At 38.5% G+C, this 17,609-nt stretch overlaps 2 protein-coding genes and 2 long non-coding RNA genes across 5 annotated transcripts in view; 1 reads left to right on the forward strand and 3 right to left on the reverse strand.

Moving 5' to 3' along the window:
- Nucleotides 1–3,842, forward strand: part of LOC311289893 (uncharacterized protein) — a 55,028-nt gene extending 51,186 nt beyond the window's left edge. For both annotated transcript variants that reach the window (XM_084408150.1, XM_084408151.1), the window contains 2 exons: nt 3,102–3,200; nt 3,357–3,842. In XM_084408150.1, coding sequence (XP_084264276.1) covers nt 3,102–3,200; nt 3,357–3,412 — 155 coding nt within the window. In that variant the 3' untranslated portion in view covers nt 3,413–3,842. The remainder of the gene's footprint in view (nt 1–3,101; nt 3,201–3,356) is intronic.
- LOC311289894 lies at nt 3,791–5,182 on the reverse strand. Its single transcript, XR_014627238.1, has 3 exons — nt 5,073–5,182; nt 4,669–4,805; nt 3,791–4,503 (listed from the first exon to the last, which is right to left on the reverse strand). It is a non-coding gene; the product is annotated as an uncharacterized lncRNA (long non-coding RNA).
- A 3,325-nt stretch (nt 5,183–8,507) lies between these two features.
- On the reverse strand, nt 8,508–9,859 carry LOC311289639. Its single transcript, XR_014627187.1, has 3 exons — nt 9,813–9,859; nt 9,407–9,543; nt 8,508–9,237 (listed from the first exon to the last, which is right to left on the reverse strand). It is a non-coding gene; the product is annotated as an uncharacterized lncRNA (long non-coding RNA).
- Nucleotides 9,860–13,012: 3,153 nt separating this feature from the next.
- On the reverse strand, nt 13,013–17,016 carry pus7l (pseudouridine synthase 7 like). Its single transcript, XM_084406976.1, has 9 exons — nt 16,977–17,016; nt 15,999–16,752; nt 15,750–15,909; nt 14,812–15,007; nt 14,626–14,724; nt 14,451–14,532; nt 13,984–14,276; nt 13,777–13,830; nt 13,013–13,690 (listed from the first exon to the last, which is right to left on the reverse strand). Exons 2-9 carry the CDS (start codon nt 16,741–16,743, stop codon nt 13,403–13,405), a joined length of 1,917 nt encoding a protein of 638 aa, XP_084263102.1. The 5' UTR covers nt 16,744–16,752; nt 16,977–17,016; the 3' UTR covers nt 13,013–13,402.
- Between the last annotated feature and the right edge of the window lie 593 nt (nt 17,017–17,609).

A 17,609-nucleotide genomic window follows, 5' to 3' on the forward strand; every position in this document is an offset into this window, starting at 1 on the left:
GGGATTTAAAACCATGTTTCCATTAAACTAAAACTGATAACACATACACTTGTTGTTAACATAAGTAACTTATGACTTGTGTCATGTTTTGAGAAAAATAAATCAGTCCAACACCCGCCTGCAAGTTTCTAATAATCCTAAAGATCTTGATCAGCTGCTAAAGCTGTTTTTAATCAGGGTTGGAGCTAAACTCAGGAAAGTGGCTCATCAGGAGCAGGATTAGATACTTTTTAAAATCTCTTTCCTCTTCACGCTGTTTTCATATATTCATGCAGGTACGCTTATTGTCCACAAGGTGGGGTACATGAACACATTAATCTGGTCTCATGCACGTGCCTGACTGTTCTCCATCCATGATTTTCCAAACACTTCTAGAGATGCTGGAGTCTGTCTGAGGGCAGAGAAACACAGGGCAATGTGTCTGTTATATTAAGCATTAAAAAGCTGCCATTAGACACATTAATATGGTCAGCTGTTTTATCATCATAATAATTTATCCAAAAAATGAATCAAGCTTAACTATAAATGTATAATCAGTGTAAAATCTGTATATTTACGCCTGTAAAAGCCAGAGTCTCACTCCTCCATTACCTCACGAGCGTCCAGAGATCCAGAGACTCACGTGCTCCTCATCACGTGACAGACACAGACGAAGCTCCAGCTAAGATTGACTATAAGTGCTGCACGAATCTGCAACAAAAACGACACAAAGTCATTGTCTAATTGTGAACAAACATAACAAATAAACAATATACATCTATACAAGCAAAGTAAAAGAATTTCGTAAAATCTTTTGTCCCGTATTTTATGTGTTTGCAACTGAGTTCAACAGTAAAACATCTGTCTTACCACATCAGCTGACACATGATATGAATAATTTAACGAAACTACTAGATTTATGTTGCTCTGTTGTTCAATTTGTTGTAAAACATGTTAAATGTAAATGGGAGCCCTCTCACCTGCGACTCGCCACCTCGGGTTTGTGGTTTCATTTATTAATGCGGGTAAACTTATTGACCACAAGAGGGAGCTGATGATCAGCTGTTTGTCACCGGCCATAAAACATTTACCCAAATAAAAAGAGACTTTTGCATTAGTATGAATTTGTTAAAGCATGTGTGACGTTTTGGAATATAGTCAATCTGAATCCGAATCATTTTTGAGTCTGTTGGCACTAAAATACGACTCGTCAGATAGAAACTGAAGCGCAGTTTTCCACCCGCTCCACTAGGCGGCGTAATCGAGCTTCAGGTTCATTCTGTCCTCAGCTTCAGATGATTGACAACATGACGCTTGATATTGAAAACAGTCAAAGCCACAACATGTGCAGTTTGTTTTAATAAGGCTTTAAATTCTGCAGATGACAGCTCAGTGACAGACTCATAATGTCACTTAACAGCACATATTTCAACCCATAAACAAAGAAAAACAGTCAAACGTTGTGATAAAGAGCAGGAATCAAGGATGCCACACGTCTGAGCCTGTAAGTCTCCTTCACTTGACTTACATTGTTTTTCTCTTGTAACATCATTAGCACACATCTAGCAGCCCTTTATTTATTGTATTTAGGTCATTATTTAGGTGTGTATTGATTCTGAATTCTGCTCCTCTGTCTGGTAATTTAGACTTTGTTTACATTCTGCTCTGTTGCTGAACTCCCTGTCAGACCTTCAGAAGAACAAATGAATAGGTTGTTGTTGCGTTACATTTATAATCTTTGAATGAATCGCCATCTGATATTGATATTATAAAGTGGAATAATAGGAAATCGTGTTTTTTGTCTCTGTTGTTGTTGTAGTGTTACTGTAGGTAATAATCTACTGGATTGATGCTTGTTCATAGAGTCAGTTAGTGTGTGAAGCTCTGATGTTGCTGCTGCTTCATGGTTTTGTAGAGATGAAGTGTTTTGCTTCTAATGAAAAGCAGCAAAAATACAGTCCAAGACAGGCTAAAACCATGTGCAGGAAACCTGCCTTTTAGGATTCCTCTTGTTTATTGTGAAGGAAAGTCTCATCTTAATTTTACTTGAACCCAAAGATTATTATAGATACAGCATTACTGAAGTATACTATATACTCTGTAATATATATTTCACACTGTACAGATTTAGGCTTTCAATGTATTCCACTTACATCTATTAACTAGTCTTGAGACTAAGTTTTACATTCTCATTTTTTAAATGTAGAAAATAGAGTAATGTCTATTAGGGCTGCACAATTAATCGAGTTTGTAATCGTGATTACAATTACGGATGCCACAATTATGTAATCGTTTAAAGGCGCAATTGCAAAAAAAAAGTTCACTTACATTATTCTGTATGCTTCAGATGTGTTTTTGTTTTTCTTTCTATGGCTTATTTTAAAGGTGCAGTGTGTAATTTTTAGCTGCATCTAGTGGTGAGTTTGCGGATTGCAACCAACAGAAGTTACGGTGGCCGACAGGAAGTGATGTCGTCGTCTGAGACAGCAGAGAGTAGCCAGTTAAACAATGTGGTTTCTTTACAAAGATAAATTAAGAAATAAGGTTTACTTAATTATTCAGTAAAACGATGTTATTGCGAATATTATTGTTACTTGTTCATCATTGTGTCAGTGTTTTATTCGCTAACTTTAGCTCGCTTCTTTACACGAAGAACAACATAGTGACGAAATGCGTTTGTCCGTTCAGGGCCACCGTAAAAATGATGTATTTATGTAAGGTTTTTACACACAACTGAAAACATAGTTATGTATATGATATTGCATTTCTGTCAACAGATCCTCCTAAATATTACACAGTGCACCTTTAAGGGTTTTTTACTTTGGTTTGGTTTCTTTAAATAAATAGAAAATTATATTTAGCATTTGAGGCTTAATGCTATAGAAAAGCAAAAAAAGTTATTTTCCGGAAGAGTGTTTTCAGCTTGTATTTTGATATAACAAAATGGCATGCAGTCGCTTACAATCAATGGCATAAAGCTCTTCAAAACATCATTCAATGTAAATTATGATAATCGTAGTTAATAATCGCAATTACAATTTCAAGGGAATAATCGACAATTATAATTTTTGTCATAATCGTGCTGCCCTAATGTCTATTTTTATTGATGTCTTTCCTTACAGAAGGAATGTGTTTGGACCGTTACATCCAGTCAACAGAAGCAGAGCTCTGGGACGTTTGGACAGACAATCACTGTATGACGGACATCAGCTCAGGCACAGGTAATGCTTCTTACATGTTGGTGTGTAAATGTGCAGGTTATCATCTTTTTCTTTTTGAAGGGCCAGTCCTTTGAAAAGCAAATGATGGTAACCTAAGTAGGTGGGGAAGGGATGGCGGATGAAATTTTTTTTAATAGCCATTTTCATTTTTTCCAGTCAAAAGCATAACCCCTGCTGGACATCGTGCGGGAGCTCAGGGGGGGACACCATGATCCCCCACACCTTCTCACTCACACCACAGCATTCATTCATATCGCGGAGATCTGGCTGGACTCGAACCAGCAACCTCTGAAACCGTGAGGCAGCGCTCTTACCTGTGAGCCACAGATCTCTTGTCTGAACATGTGAAGGAACTTATATTTGACTATTCACCTGTTATGTGAGCTGGGATTTTACAATAAACCAGTTAAATGACACATCTAACACCCTGAGCTGAGATTTGAACCCATTACTCTGCCACGACCTTGTCTTCCAGTAACATGTATTTAGCCACTACACCACCATGGCTTTCACGCTGAGTGCTGCCGTTTGAGCCGCTTTATTGGATGTAATGCAATACATGGTCTTTAACATAAGCAATAGCAGGATTTGAACTCAGGACTCCAGGATCACAACACAACACTTTGTATTTTGAGCCACTGAAACCTGTGAGTTGATGGTGTGTTTGGACTGGTTTTATTGAGAGCTTTGTGTTATATGATGGAAAAAGTTCTTTGATTGCGAGATTTGAACCAATGCCACTATATCTGCAAGTGACGCGTGTTTAACCACTACACCATCATGGCCAACAATATCATTTGTTGTGTGGTGCACTTTGTTGGATATACAATGAATTTAACATAGGTAATCTAAGATTAAAGTGCAACCAATTATTTCTAGAGCCACTGAGTCACAGAGTCTGAACTTCATATATCAAGGGATTTAAAACCATGTTTCCATTAAACTAAAACTGATAACACATACACTTGTTGTTAACATGAGTAACTTATGACTTGTGTCATGTTTTGTGAAAAATAAATCAGTCCAACACCCGCCTGCAAGTTTCTAATAATCCTAAAAATCTTGATCAGCTGCTAAAGCTGTTTTTAATCAGGGTTGGAGCTAAACTCAGGAAAGTGGCTCATCAGGAGCAGGATTAGATACTTTTTAAAATCTCTTTCCTCTTCACGCTGTTTTCATATATTCATGCAGGTACACTTATTGTCCACAAGGTGGGGTACATGAACACATTAATCTGGTCTCATGCACGTGCCTGTTCTCCATCCATGATTTTCCAAACACTTCTAGAGATGCTGGAGTCTGTCTGAGGGCAGAGAAACACAGGGCAATGTGTCTGTTATATTAAGCATTAAAAAGCTGCCATTAGACACATTAATATGGTCAGCTGTTTTATCATCATAATAATTTATCCAAAAAATGAAGCAAGCTTAACTATAAATGTATAATCAGTGTAAATCTGTATATTTACGCCTGTAAAAGCCAGAGTCTCACTCCTCCATTCATAACCTCACGAGCGTCCAGAGATCCAGAGACTCACGTGCTCCTCATCACGTGACAGACACAGACGAAGAGCCAGCTAAGATTGACTATAAGTGCTGCATGAATCTGCAACCAAAACGACACAAAGTCATTGTCTAATTGTGAACAAACATAACAAATAAACAATATACATCTATACAAGCAAAGTAAAAGAATTTCGTAAAATCTTTTGTCCCGTATTTTATGTGTTTGCAACTGAGTTCAACAGTAAAACATGTCTTACCACATCAGCTGACAAATGATATGAATAATTTAACGAAACTACTAGATTTATGTTGCTCTGTTGTTCAGTTTGTTGTAAAACATGTTAAATGTAAATGTGAGCTCTCTCACCTGCGACTCGCCACCTCGGGTTTGTAGTTTCATTTATTAAAGCGGATAAACTTATTGACCACAAGAGGGAGCTGATGATCAGCTGTTTGTCACCGGCCATCAAACATTTAACCAAATAAAAAGAGACTTTCCTTTAGTATGACCTTGTCAAAGTATGTGTGACGTTTTGGAATATAGTCAATCTGAATCCGAATCATTTTTGAGTCTGTTGGCAGACTTGGCACTAAAATACGACTCGTCAGATAGAAACTGAAGCGCAGTTTTCCACCCGCTCCACTAGGCGGCGTAATCGAGCTTCAGGTTCATTCTGTCCTCAGCTTCAGATGATTGACAACATGACGCTTGATATTGAAAACAGTCAAAGCCACAACATGTGCAGTTTGTTTTAATAAGGCTACACATTCTGCAGATGACAGCTCAGTGACAGACTCATAATGGCACTTAACAGCACATATTTCAACCCATAAACAAAGAAAAACAGTCAAACGTTGTGATAAAGAGCAGGAATCAAGGATGCCACACGACTGAGCCTGTAAGTCTCCTTCACTTGACTTACATTGTTTTTCTCTTGTAACATCATTAGCACACATCTAGCAACCCTTATTTATTGTATTTAGGTCATTATTTAGGTGTGTATTGATTCTGAATTCTGCTCCTCTGTCTGGTAATTTAGACTTTGTTTACATTCTGCTCTGTTGCTGAACTCCCTGTCAGACCTTCAGAAGAACAAATGAATAGGTTGTTGTTGCGTTACATTTATAATCTTTGAATGAATCGCCATCTGATATTTATATTATAAAGTGGAATAATAGGAAATCGTGTTTTTTGTCTTTGTTGTTGTAGTGTTACTGTAGGTAATAATCTACTGGATTGATGCTTGTTGATAGAGTCAGTTAGTGTGTGAAGCTCTGATGTTGCTGCTGCTTCATGGTTTTGTAGAGATGAAGTGTTTTGCTTCTAATGAAAAGCAGAAAAAATACAGTCCAAGACAGGCTAAAACCATGTGCAGGAAAACTGCCTTTTAGGATTCCTCTTGTTTATTGTGAAGGAAAGTCTCATCTTAATTTTACTTGAGCCCAAAGATTATTATAGATACAGCATTACTGAAGTATACTATATACTCTGTAATATACACTCACCTAAAGGATTATTAGGAACACCATACTAATACTGTGTTTGACCCCCTTTCGCCTTCAGAACTGCCTTAATTCTACGTGGCATTGATTCAACAAGGTGCTGAAAGCATTCTTTAGAAATGTTGCTCCATATTGATAGGATAGCATCTTGCAGTTGATGGAGATTTGTGGGATGCACATCCAGGGCACGAAGCTCCCGTTCCACCACATCCCAAAGATGCTCTATTGGGTTGAGATCTGGTGACTGTGGGGGCCATTTTAGTACAGTGAACTCATTGTCATGCTCAAGAAACCAATTTGAAATGATTCGAGCTTTGTGACATGGTGCATTATCCTGCTGGAAGTAGCTATCAGAGGATGGGTACATGGTGGTCATAAAGGGATGGACATGGTCAGAAACAATGCTCAGGTAGGCCGTGGCATTTAAACGATGCCCAATTGGCACTAAGGGGCCTAAAGTGTGCCAAGAAAACATCCCCCACACCATTACACCACCACCACCAGCCTGCACAGTGGTAACAAGGCATGATGGATCCATGTTCTCATTCTGTTTACGCCAAATTCTGACTCTACCATCTGAATGTCTCAACAGAAATCGAGACTTATCAGACCAGGCAACATTTTTCCAGTCTTCAACTGTCCAATTTTGGTGAGCTCGTGCAAATTGTAGCCTCTTTTTCCTATTTGTAGTAGAGATGAGTGGTACCCGGTGGGGTCTTCTGCTGTTGTAGCCCATCCGCCTCAAGGTTGTGCGTGTTGTGGCTTCACAAATGCTTTGCTGCATACCTCGGTTGTAACGAGTGGTTATTTCAGTCAAAGTTGCTCTTCTATCAACTTGAATCAGTCAGCCCATTCTCCTCTGACCTCTAGCATCAACAAGGTATTTTCGCCCACAGGACTGCCGCATACTGGATGTTTTTCCCTTTTCACACCATTCTTTGTAAACCCTAGAAATGGTTGTGCGTGAAAATCCCAGTAACTGAGCAGATTGTGAAATACTCAGACCGGCCCGTCTGGCACCAACAACCATGCCACGCTCAAAATTGCTTAAATCACCTTTCTTTCCCATTCTGACATTCAGTTTGGAGTTCAGGAGATTGTCTTGACCAGGACCACACCCCTAAATGCATTGAAGCAACTGCCATGTGATTGGTTGATTAGATAATTGCATTAATGAGGAATTGAACAGGTGTTCCTAATAATCCTTTAGGTGAGTGTATATTTCACACTGTATAGATTTAGGCTTTCAATGTATTCCACTTACATCTATTAACTAGTCTTGAGACTAAGTTTCACATTCTCATTTTTTAAATGTAGAAAATTGAGTAATGTCTATTTTTATTGATGTCTTTCCTTACAGAAGGAATGTGTTTGGACTGTTACATCCAGTCAACAGAAGCAGAGCTCTGGGAAGTTTGGACAGACAATCACTGTATGATGGACATCAGCTCAGGCACAGGTAATGCTTCTTACATGTTGGTGTGTAAATGTGTAGGTTACCATCATTTTCTTTTTGAAGGGCCAGTCCTTTGAAAAGCAAATGATGGTAACCTAAGTAGGTGGGGAAGGGACGGCGGATGGAATTTTTTTTAATAGCCATTTTCATTTTTTCCAGTCAAAAGCATAACCCCTGCTGGACATCGTGCGGGAGCTCAGGGGGGGACACCATGATCCCCCACACCTTCTCACTCACACCACAGCATTCATTCATATCGCGGAGATCTGGCTGGACTCGAACCAGCAACCTCTGAAACCGTGAGGCAGCGCTCTTACCTGTGAGCCACAGATCTCTTGTCTGAACATGTGAAGGAACTTATATTTGACTATTCACCTGTTATGTGAGCTGGGATTTTACAATAAACCAGTTAAATGACACATCTAACACCCTGAGCTGAGATTTGAACCCATGTCTCTGCCACAACCTTGTCTTCCAGTAACGTGTGTTTAGCCACTACACCACCATGGCTTTCACGCTGAGTGCTGCCGTTTGAGCCGCTTTATTGGATATAATGCAATACATGGTCTTTAACATAAGCAATAGCAGGATTTGAACTCAGAACTCCAGGATCACAACACAACACTTTGTATCTTGAGCCACTGAAACCTGTGAGTTGATGGTGTGTTTGAACTGGTTTTATTGAGAGCTTTGTGTTATATGATGGAAAAAGTTCTTTGATTTGCGAGTTTCAAACCCATGCCATTTTATCTGCAAATGACACGTGTTTATCCACTGCACCATCATAGCCTTCACAATATCATCTGTTGTTTGGTGAATTTTGTTGGATATACAATTTAACATAGGTAATCTAAGATTAAAATGCAACCATTTATTTCTTGAGCCACTGAGTCCCAGAAGTTTTTAGCTCTTTTGGACTGAGTTTTATTGAGGGCTTTGTTTTCTATGATGAAAATATTAGCAATTGTGGGATTTGAACAAATAACTGTATGAAAGACAAACGATTAGCCACTGAGCCACAGCATTTGTGATGTATGATTTGATTCAGTTAGGCTGTTTTTTAGTTTACCTACAGCATTAATTAAACCAACAATTTGATGTCAGCAAAAGTTGGATTTGATCTCAGGACTCCATTATTAAAACACAATGTTTCGTCTCCTGAGTCAAAGAGTCTGAACTTCATATATCGAGGGATTTAAAACCATGTTTCCATTAAACTAAAACTGATAACACGTACACTTGTCGTTAACATAAGTAACTTATGACGTGTCATGTTTTGTGAAAAATAAATCAGTCCAACACCCGCCTGCAAGTTTCTAATAATCCTAAAGATCTTGATCAGCTGCTAAAGCTGTTTTTAATCAGGGTTGGAACTAAACTCAGGAAAGTGGCTCATCAGGAGCAGGATTAGATACTTTTTAAAATCTCTTTCCTTCATGCTGTTTTCATATATTCATGCAGATACGCTTATTGTCCACAAGGTGGGGTACATGAACACATTAATCTGGTCTCATGCACGTGCCTGTTCTCCATCCATGATTTTCCAAACACTTCAAGAGATGCTGGAGTCTGTCTGAGGGCAGAGAAACACAGGGCAATATGTCTGCTATTATTAAACATTAAAAAGCTGCCATTAGACACATTATATTGTCAGCTGTTTTATCATAATAATAATAATGTATCCAAAAAATGAATCAAGCTTTACTATAAATGTATAATCAGTGTAAAATCTGTTTATTTACGCCTGTAAAAGCCAGAGTCTCACTCCTCCATTCATAACCTCACGAGCGTCCAGAGATCCAGAGACTCACGTGCTCCTCATCACGTGACAGACACAGACGAAGATCCAGCTAAGATTGATTATAAGTGCTGCACGAATCTGCAACCAAAACGACACAAAGTCATTGTCTAATTGTGAACAAACATGACAAATAAACCATTTACATCAAAATAAAATAATTTAGTAACATCTTTTGTCCCGTATTTTATGTGTTTGCCACTGAGTTCAACACAACATCTGTCTTACCACATCAGCTGACAGCTGATATGAATAATTTAACGAAACTACTAGATCCATGTTGGTCGAGACCCTGACAAAACCATATATTTGTTGTAAAACATGTTAAATGTAAATGTGAGCCCTCTCACCTGCGACTCGCCACCTCGGGTTTGTAGTTTTATTTATTAAAGCGGATAAACTTATTGACCACAAGAGGGAGCTGATGATCAGCTGTTTGTCACCGGCCATCAAACATTTACCCAAATAAAAAGAGACGTTTGCTTTAGTATGGATATGTAAAAGTATGTGTGACGTTTTGGAATATAGTCAATCTAAATCCGAATCATTTTTGAGTCTGTTGGCACTAAAATACGACTCGTCAGATAGAAACTGAAGCGCAGTTTTCCACCCGCTCCACTAGGCGGCGTAATCGAGCTTCAGGTTCATTCTGTCCTCAGCTTCAGATGATTGACAACATGACGCTTGATATTGAAAACAGTCAAAGCCACAACATGTGCAGTTTGTTTTAATAAGGCTTTAAATTCTGCAGATGACAGCTCAGTGACAGACTCATAATGTCACTTAACAGCACATATTTCAACCCATAAACAAAGAAAAACAGTCAAACGTTGTGATAAAGAGCAGGAATCAAGGATGCCACACGACTGAGCCTGTAAGTCTCCTTCACTTGACTTACATTGTTTTTCTCTTGTAACATCATTAGCACACATCTAGCAACCCTTATTTATTGTATTTAGGTCATTATTTAGGTGTGTATTGATTCTGAATTCTGCTCCTCTGTCTGGTAATTTAGACTTTGTTTACATTCTGCTCTGTTGCTGAACTCCCTGTCAGACCTTCAGAAGAACAAATGAATAGGTTGTTGTTGCGTTACATTTATAATCTTTGAATGAATCGCCATCTGGTATTTATATTATAAAGTGGAATAATAGGAAATCGTGTTTTTTGTCTGTGTTGTTGTTGTAGTGTTACTGTAGGTAATAATCTACTGGATTGATGCTTGTTGATAGAGTCAGTTAGTGTGTGAAGCTCTGATGTTGCTGCTGCTTCATGGTTTTGTAGAGATGAAGTGTTTTGCTTCTAATGAAAAGCAGCAAAAATACAGTCCAAGACAGGCTAAAACCATGTGCAGGAAAACTGCCTTTTAGGATTCCTCTAGTTTATTGTGAAGGAAAGTCTCATCTTAATTTTAATTGAACCCAAAGATTATTATAGATACAGCATTACTGAAGTATACTATATACTCTGTAATATATATTTCACACTGTACAGATTTAGGCTTTCAACGTATTCCACTTACATCTATTAACTAGTCTTGAGACTAAGTTTCACATTCTCATTTTTTAAATGTAGAAAATGGAGTAATGTCTATTTTTATTGATGTCTTTCCTTACAGAAGGAATGTGTTTGGACCGTTACATCCAGTCAACAGAAGCAGAGCTCTGGGACGTTTGGACAGACAATCACTGTATGACGGACATCAGCTCAGGCACAGGTAATGCTTCTTACATGTTGGTGTGTAAATGTGCAGGTTATCATAATTTTCTTTTTGAAGGGCCAGTCCTTTGAAAAGCAAATGATGGTAACCTAAGTAGGTGGGGAAGGGACGGTGGTTGGATTTTTTTTTAATAGCCATTTTCATTTTTTCCAGTCAAAAGCATAACCCCTGCTGGACATCGTGCGGGAGCTCAGGGGGGGACACCATGATCCCCCACACCTTCTCACTCACACCACAGCATTCATTCATATCGCGGAGATCTGGCTGGACTCGAACCAGCAACCTCTGAAACCGTGAGGCAGCGCTCTTACCTGTGAGCCACAGATCTCTTGTCTGAACATGTGAAGGAACTTATATTTGACTATTCACCTGTTATGTGAGCTGGGATTTTACAATAAACCAGTTAAATGACACATCTAACACCCTGAGCTGAGATTTGAACCCATGACTCTGCCACAACCTTGTCTTCCAGTAACGTGTGTTTAGCCACTACACCACCATGGCTTTCACGCTGAGTGCTGCCGTTTGAGCCGCTTTATTGGATATAATGCAATACATGGTCTTTAACATAAGCAATAGCAGGATTTGAACTCAGGACTCCAGGATCACAACACAACACTTTGTATCTTGAGCCACTGAAACCTGTGAGTTGATGGTGTGTTTGGACTGGTTTTATTGAGAGCTTTGTGATATATGATGGAAAAAGGTAATCGGTTGCAAGTTTTGAACCAATGCCTCTTTATTTGAAAGTAACGCGTGTTTAACCACTGCACCATCGTGGCTTTGATCTGTGTTTGGTGCACTTTATTTAATATACAATTTAACGTAGGTAATAGTGGGATTTGAACTCAGGTATCTAAGATTAAAATGCAACAATTTATTTCTCGAGCCACCGAGTCTCTCAAGGGGAGAAATGTTTTTGAGGGATTTTATGGAGAGCTTTCTGTTATATGATCGAACAAAACATTCAAATGAGAGGTTTGAACCCATATTTCTATTGCCACTTTTTCTGCAGGTGACATGTGTTTAACCACTGCACCATCATGGCCTTCACAATGCAATTTGGTGTTTAGAGACTTTTGTTGGATATACAGTTTAACATGAGCAAAAGTGAGATTTGAACACTAGACTCAACGTTTAACAATTGTGAAATTTGAACCAAGAGCTTCAGACTTTGTGATGTTTGAGTTGGTTAAGCTTGGTTGTTTTTCATTTTAGTTACAGCTTTAGTTAAAACAACAATGTACTGTCAGCAATAGTAGGATTCAAACTCAGGACTACTTTATTAAAAGGTAATGCTTTATCGCGTGAGTCACTGAATCTGTTGAAGGATGTTTTGGATGGGTTTTTCTTGAGAGCTTTGTGGTACATGATGCTGATCGCATCGGTTTGGATTTGTCAACTCAAAACCAATCCTGTAACCCCGAGTTTGTTCAGCTACCTTCATGGTACAGGCCCCTGATCTGGTTCATTGAACGAAACTACTAGATCCATGTTGCTCTGTTGGTCGAGACCCTGGCAAGATCATAGATTTGTTGTAAAACATGAAATTTAAATGTTAGTCCTTTCGATTCGCCACCTCGGGTTTGTAGTTTCATTTACTTTTACAACTTATTGACCACAAGAGGGAGCTGATGATCAGCTGTTTGTCAATGTGAGAGACTTTTGCCAGTATGAAAATGTTAAAGTATGTGTGTCGTTTTTGATGCGAGAAAATATTCTGATTCGTTTATCAACAAGTATGTCAACTTAAGCATGTCAGATGTCACTCATTTGTTTAAATGCCGAAATATTCCAGTACTGAAAGCATGAGCAAAAAATAACGAGAACTGTCAATAAGATTTTTATTAAATCTTTGCATGTAAACTTCAAGATCCATCCAGAGTTCCAGATAGATGACTCTGAGCCTCCTCATCGATGGCATTGGCGCAGTACATACTTTAAAATCCCTAAGGCACATGATACAGACCACAGGAATACTTTGAATCGATGTTTTTCTGTTGGTTTTAATGAAAGGCAAATGTTTTCTGTTAATTCCTGGACTTCCAGACACCATAGTTATGGAATGGTTTGTTATCCAGATGTTCCTCTTCTTTTCTTGTAAGTGGTTAATCCCTCTGAGAGCACAAATGCTTTCTCAACAGCCCCTCATATTTGACGTTACCAAAGATCCACATTATTAAGACTGTAAACATCTTTTAATAACCCTTATTGAACGAACTATGAAAGATTACGCTTCATAATCTCTCCGAGACACACAGTAGCGTAGCAGGACGCATCCAGGTCAAAGGTTAGTGACAGACTCGGCTCCTCCGCAGTCCGCAAGCTGTATGCGATGTTCTGGGGCTTTGCGAGCAGGGGGCGATAACACCCCGGGACGTTGAGTTTAAGAGGAGTCACTCTAAAACGGCATGACCCCAAGCCATCCTGAGACAATCTGTCCTGATACCATTGGCCCAGCAGGTTTTCTGGGTACTTGACACTATTTCCTGGCATCGGAAGAATCACCTTGAAGAAAACCAGCAGAAACATAAGAAACTGACGGGTAAGGGTTAGAAGACAGCAAGAGATAAAGAGACATTTGAACATAGTACCTGGTCTAATGAGAAAACGTCATCCTTTTCCTCCTCGGAGGTCACAACATGGACCTATGTTGTTGATATGACCACAAATAAAATAATAATACATATACATATATATAATATATAAATCTCTCAAGAGAGAGAGAGAAATTATGTAAAAAAAAATTACATTTATGATTAAAGAACTAGTATATATATTATATATACATATTTTCTAACCCGTGGAGCGTTCAGTTCCTCTGTGGTGCTTTTGAGTCCCGGTTCACATCTAGCCCAAACCAGATCTCCATGGACAGTCTTTAAGCCCAGTTTTTGGAGCCGGTATTTGGCTGCTTCGTTCCACACTCTGCTACAGTAAGAGTGGAGGTAGAAGACCCTCATGCTGTGGGGTAAACTGAGCCAGCCGCGTATGCAACCCTCCTGCCCGCTGCCGTACCGGTGGAGCGCACGGAGCATAAGCCGCTCTCTTGCTTTGTAAGCTGGCATGAGTGCCAAGCTCTCCTTGGCATTCCCTGAAGAAAGAGATGTAAGGAAACGGCTAGTTGGAACTGAAATCTATAAAGCAATATTTATCTATAGAAAGAAAGGGTTTGGAACGAAACGATGGATCAGCAAATAATGACCGAATTTAAATTTGTGGGTGAACTATCACAAACTTCAGCTGTCAGAGAAATCCCAGCACAGACCTGTGAGAAGAAAATGACGTTTCGCCTTGTTCTGGAGGTCATCACCATCCTCTGGGGTGAAGAACAGCTTAACAGACGCCTCCTGCTCAAAACACAAACTGTTTCAGTGCTTTCAAACAAAAGACGGTGTACCAAATATAGACATTAAATGGAAATAAATGGCATGAAGTGGTACTATTTTCTCCTTCAAGAGCGCAAGTCCTATTTGGTCTGCTTGGACACACGATCCACTTCCAAACCTCTGGGGACCGTAATTATTCACAAAGCCTCTGTTCTGTAAACAAACAAAATAATTTTTTTAACCGTTGTGTTTGTCCATTTTAATGATTCATTAAATGCTGGTGAACATGCACATAATTACCTTCACATTTTCCACTGCCTCTTTCACAAGCTGATGCAGCTCTGCAAGTCCATGTTTCCCATGAGGCTTCAGGTCTCTTATGACAAGATCAAAGTGATTTCCCTGGAGTCTGCCAAGCTTAAGGGGTTCAGACACAGGACGGACATGAGAGATCTGCATTCCTCTCCGCTCAAACTCTGAGACTTGGTCCAGCAACCTGCCAATAGATTTTTTTATATTTATCTACAAATGGAGTGAAGTAAAACAGGGCTTTTCAAACTTTTTGATGACAAGGAAATGTAAATTTTTATATCAAATTTTTTATAAACTATGTGATAATTTTTTTTGTTGAAATTATAAAAATGTAAACAATTATTTCAGTTTTATTCATTTAAACATAAATGTTTTTTATACTGTTAGTGAAGTAAAACAAAATATACAATATATCTGAGGGATATATATATATATAAAACAACATATTTCCAATTAAAAGCAAGGTCATTGTGATAATTACAGAACCCCCCCAAAATTTACGAAGTTAAAGGTATCTTCAAATCTTTTAAATTTTCTCTGACCTTTTTCTTATAAAATGCAGTTTATTTTACAATATTTAATTTTATTACGGAAATTTTTTATTTCAGAAAATTAATTTGAATAAATTGCTTTAGAAAGCAAAATAGTGTAATGGTAACAAATTAAAAATCACTGTTACATGTGAATATTTAAATCACTGTTACATGTTTCATTAATATCTAAAGTTAATATCAGCCCAAAAATGTTGTATTCTTTCAAATTTTCGGCAGATACCCTAGCCTGGGTATCCCCAGACCTCAGTTTGAAAACCTCTGGGGTTCAGAACATGGTCAAGACATTTCCACTAACTCAATTTTGAATTATGTTCAAGAAAATGGAAAAACCAATGGGAAAAGACTGGGCTAATTGACCAATGGGCTGTTTACCGCTCTGGAGAGATCTTTTTCACCACCATGGCCTGGTAGGTAATGGCTCGCTTGTCTTTGATTCCTGCGTAGGTAAAATCGGACGGAAGCACTCCAAGTACTGCAGCCATGTAGCTGATGGCCTCCAAGGTCTCCAGGTTCTCCTTCCGCAGCGTGAAAGCTGAGGGGAAATGAAGACTTGCATTTAAGGCTGATTTCCATAGAGGATCAGTAATAAATGATGACAAGTAATGTGTCTTCTCCACTCACCTGTGTATAATGTCACCTCCTCCTCTTGACAGTCTGATGTTGTTCTCTTCTTGGGTTGTTTACTTCTCTCCCTTAGTCTCACTGTAATGGAAGTCTTCTGCTGGTCGGTGAAGCTCTTGGTTTCCACAAGCTTTCCAAACCGTCTGCTAACAAAATGATGAACTGAAGTTCGGTGCTCCTTGCTATCATCGGGCAGGAAGGTGAACACGGAGCCGGGTACTTTGGCATCGATGAACCTGAAGAACTCCTCAGCTTCTCCTTCAGAGGCTAAAGTGGCGAGCTCCTTGAAGTCTGGGTCCTCTCTGACCCGGATCTCTGATTGGTTGGTTAAAGTCTGAAGGAAGGGGAAGTTGTATCGTACTGCTCTGTGAACAACAGCTCTCAGGTGCTTATCAGGATACGTTCCCAAAGACAGTTCCACCTTTTCATTTGGATTTGCTCTCATTTTGTTAGTGAAATGTTCCAACTCTTCGTTCATAGCTGGACCCAGGATTAGATTCAGATCAAAGCAATCCTGATTTAAAATGTCAGTGTCATCTGGATTAGATGGTTTTAATGTATCACCCCTTTTATTAGCTTGACTTTGTTGAGGTCGTTCTGTGTGTTCTTCCTGAACATTAGGACTGTTAACAAGTAGTCCATGTGTGTTAATCTCAATAACCACAAAGTCTTGGGGTGAGTTTTTAATAGTCCCATAGAAACCTTCATGGTCTGATATAAAACAGGAGAGAGTGTCCCTCTCCATTTTTGAGTCCTAAACAAAAGCACACTTAGCGATTAATTCACCAAATCATTTTATTATCATGTTAGAGATGTATTAACTTGTATAAACATTTTATGTAAAGATATAATGAAATGGAAAGGGGATTTAATTTTGTTAACATTACAATTATTACATAAGAAAAGGTCGTATCACTGCGTTAAAAACTGTTACGTCATAAAAGAATAAAAAATACATGCGAAAATACATCCACTCACCCGCGTGCTGTTGTTGTCACCGTTGATTACTTCCGCAGCACGTGGTACCGCTCTTAAAGGCACAGAAGCAAAATTGCAAGCATCTTAGAGGGATAGATCACTCACCTTCGAAACCTGTATGAATTTCTTTCTTCTGCGGAACACAAAAGAAGATATTTGAAGAATGTCAGTAACCTAACATAACCTAACAGCCCCAATTGTCTTCCATTGCATGTATTAAACTAAAATTAAATTGAAACAAAATAAACATGCACTAAGTTATTCATGCGATATCATGATAGATAGATAGATAGATAGATAGATAGATAGATAGATAGATAGATAGATAGATAGATAGATAGATAGATAACTCCAAATGTATATCTTCAAATCTTTTTTATTTTTCTCTCTCTTATACAATGCATAGAAAAAGTCATTTAAGACATTCTACAGAAGTCTAGGGCCCATCAACTGTTTGGTTACCCATATTATTAAAACTATCTTCTTTTGTGTTCAACAGAAGAAAGAAATTCATGGAAAGTGAGTAAATGATGACAGAGTTGTCATTTTCTGGGTGAACTATCCCTTTAAATGACGAATATATATATTTATAATATATTTTACTTGTGTGTATATATATATATATATAATATA

The sequence above is a fragment of the Rutilus rutilus genome, assembly GCF_951802725.1.
Source record: "Rutilus rutilus genome assembly, chromosome: 4".
NCBI classification, from domain to species: domain Eukaryota; kingdom Metazoa; phylum Chordata; class Actinopteri; order Cypriniformes; family Leuciscidae; genus Rutilus; species Rutilus rutilus.

What these genes read in the sequence shown, in the direction of transcription:
- pus7l (XM_084406976.1), bottom strand. Translation starts at nt 16,743, where the DNA reads ATGGAGAGGGACACTCTCTCCTGTTTTATATCAGACCATGAAGGTTTC. An exon ending in AGGCAGTGGAAAATGTGAAG is followed by an intron (nt 14,725 to 14,811) that starts GTAATTATGTGC and finishes GTTTGTTTACAG; the next exon opens with AACAGAGGCTTTGTGAATAA. An exon ending in CGCTCTTGAAGGAGAAAATA is followed by an intron (nt 14,533 to 14,625) that starts GTACCACTTCAT and finishes TGTTTTGAGCAG; the next exon opens with GAGGCGTCTGTTAAGCTGTT.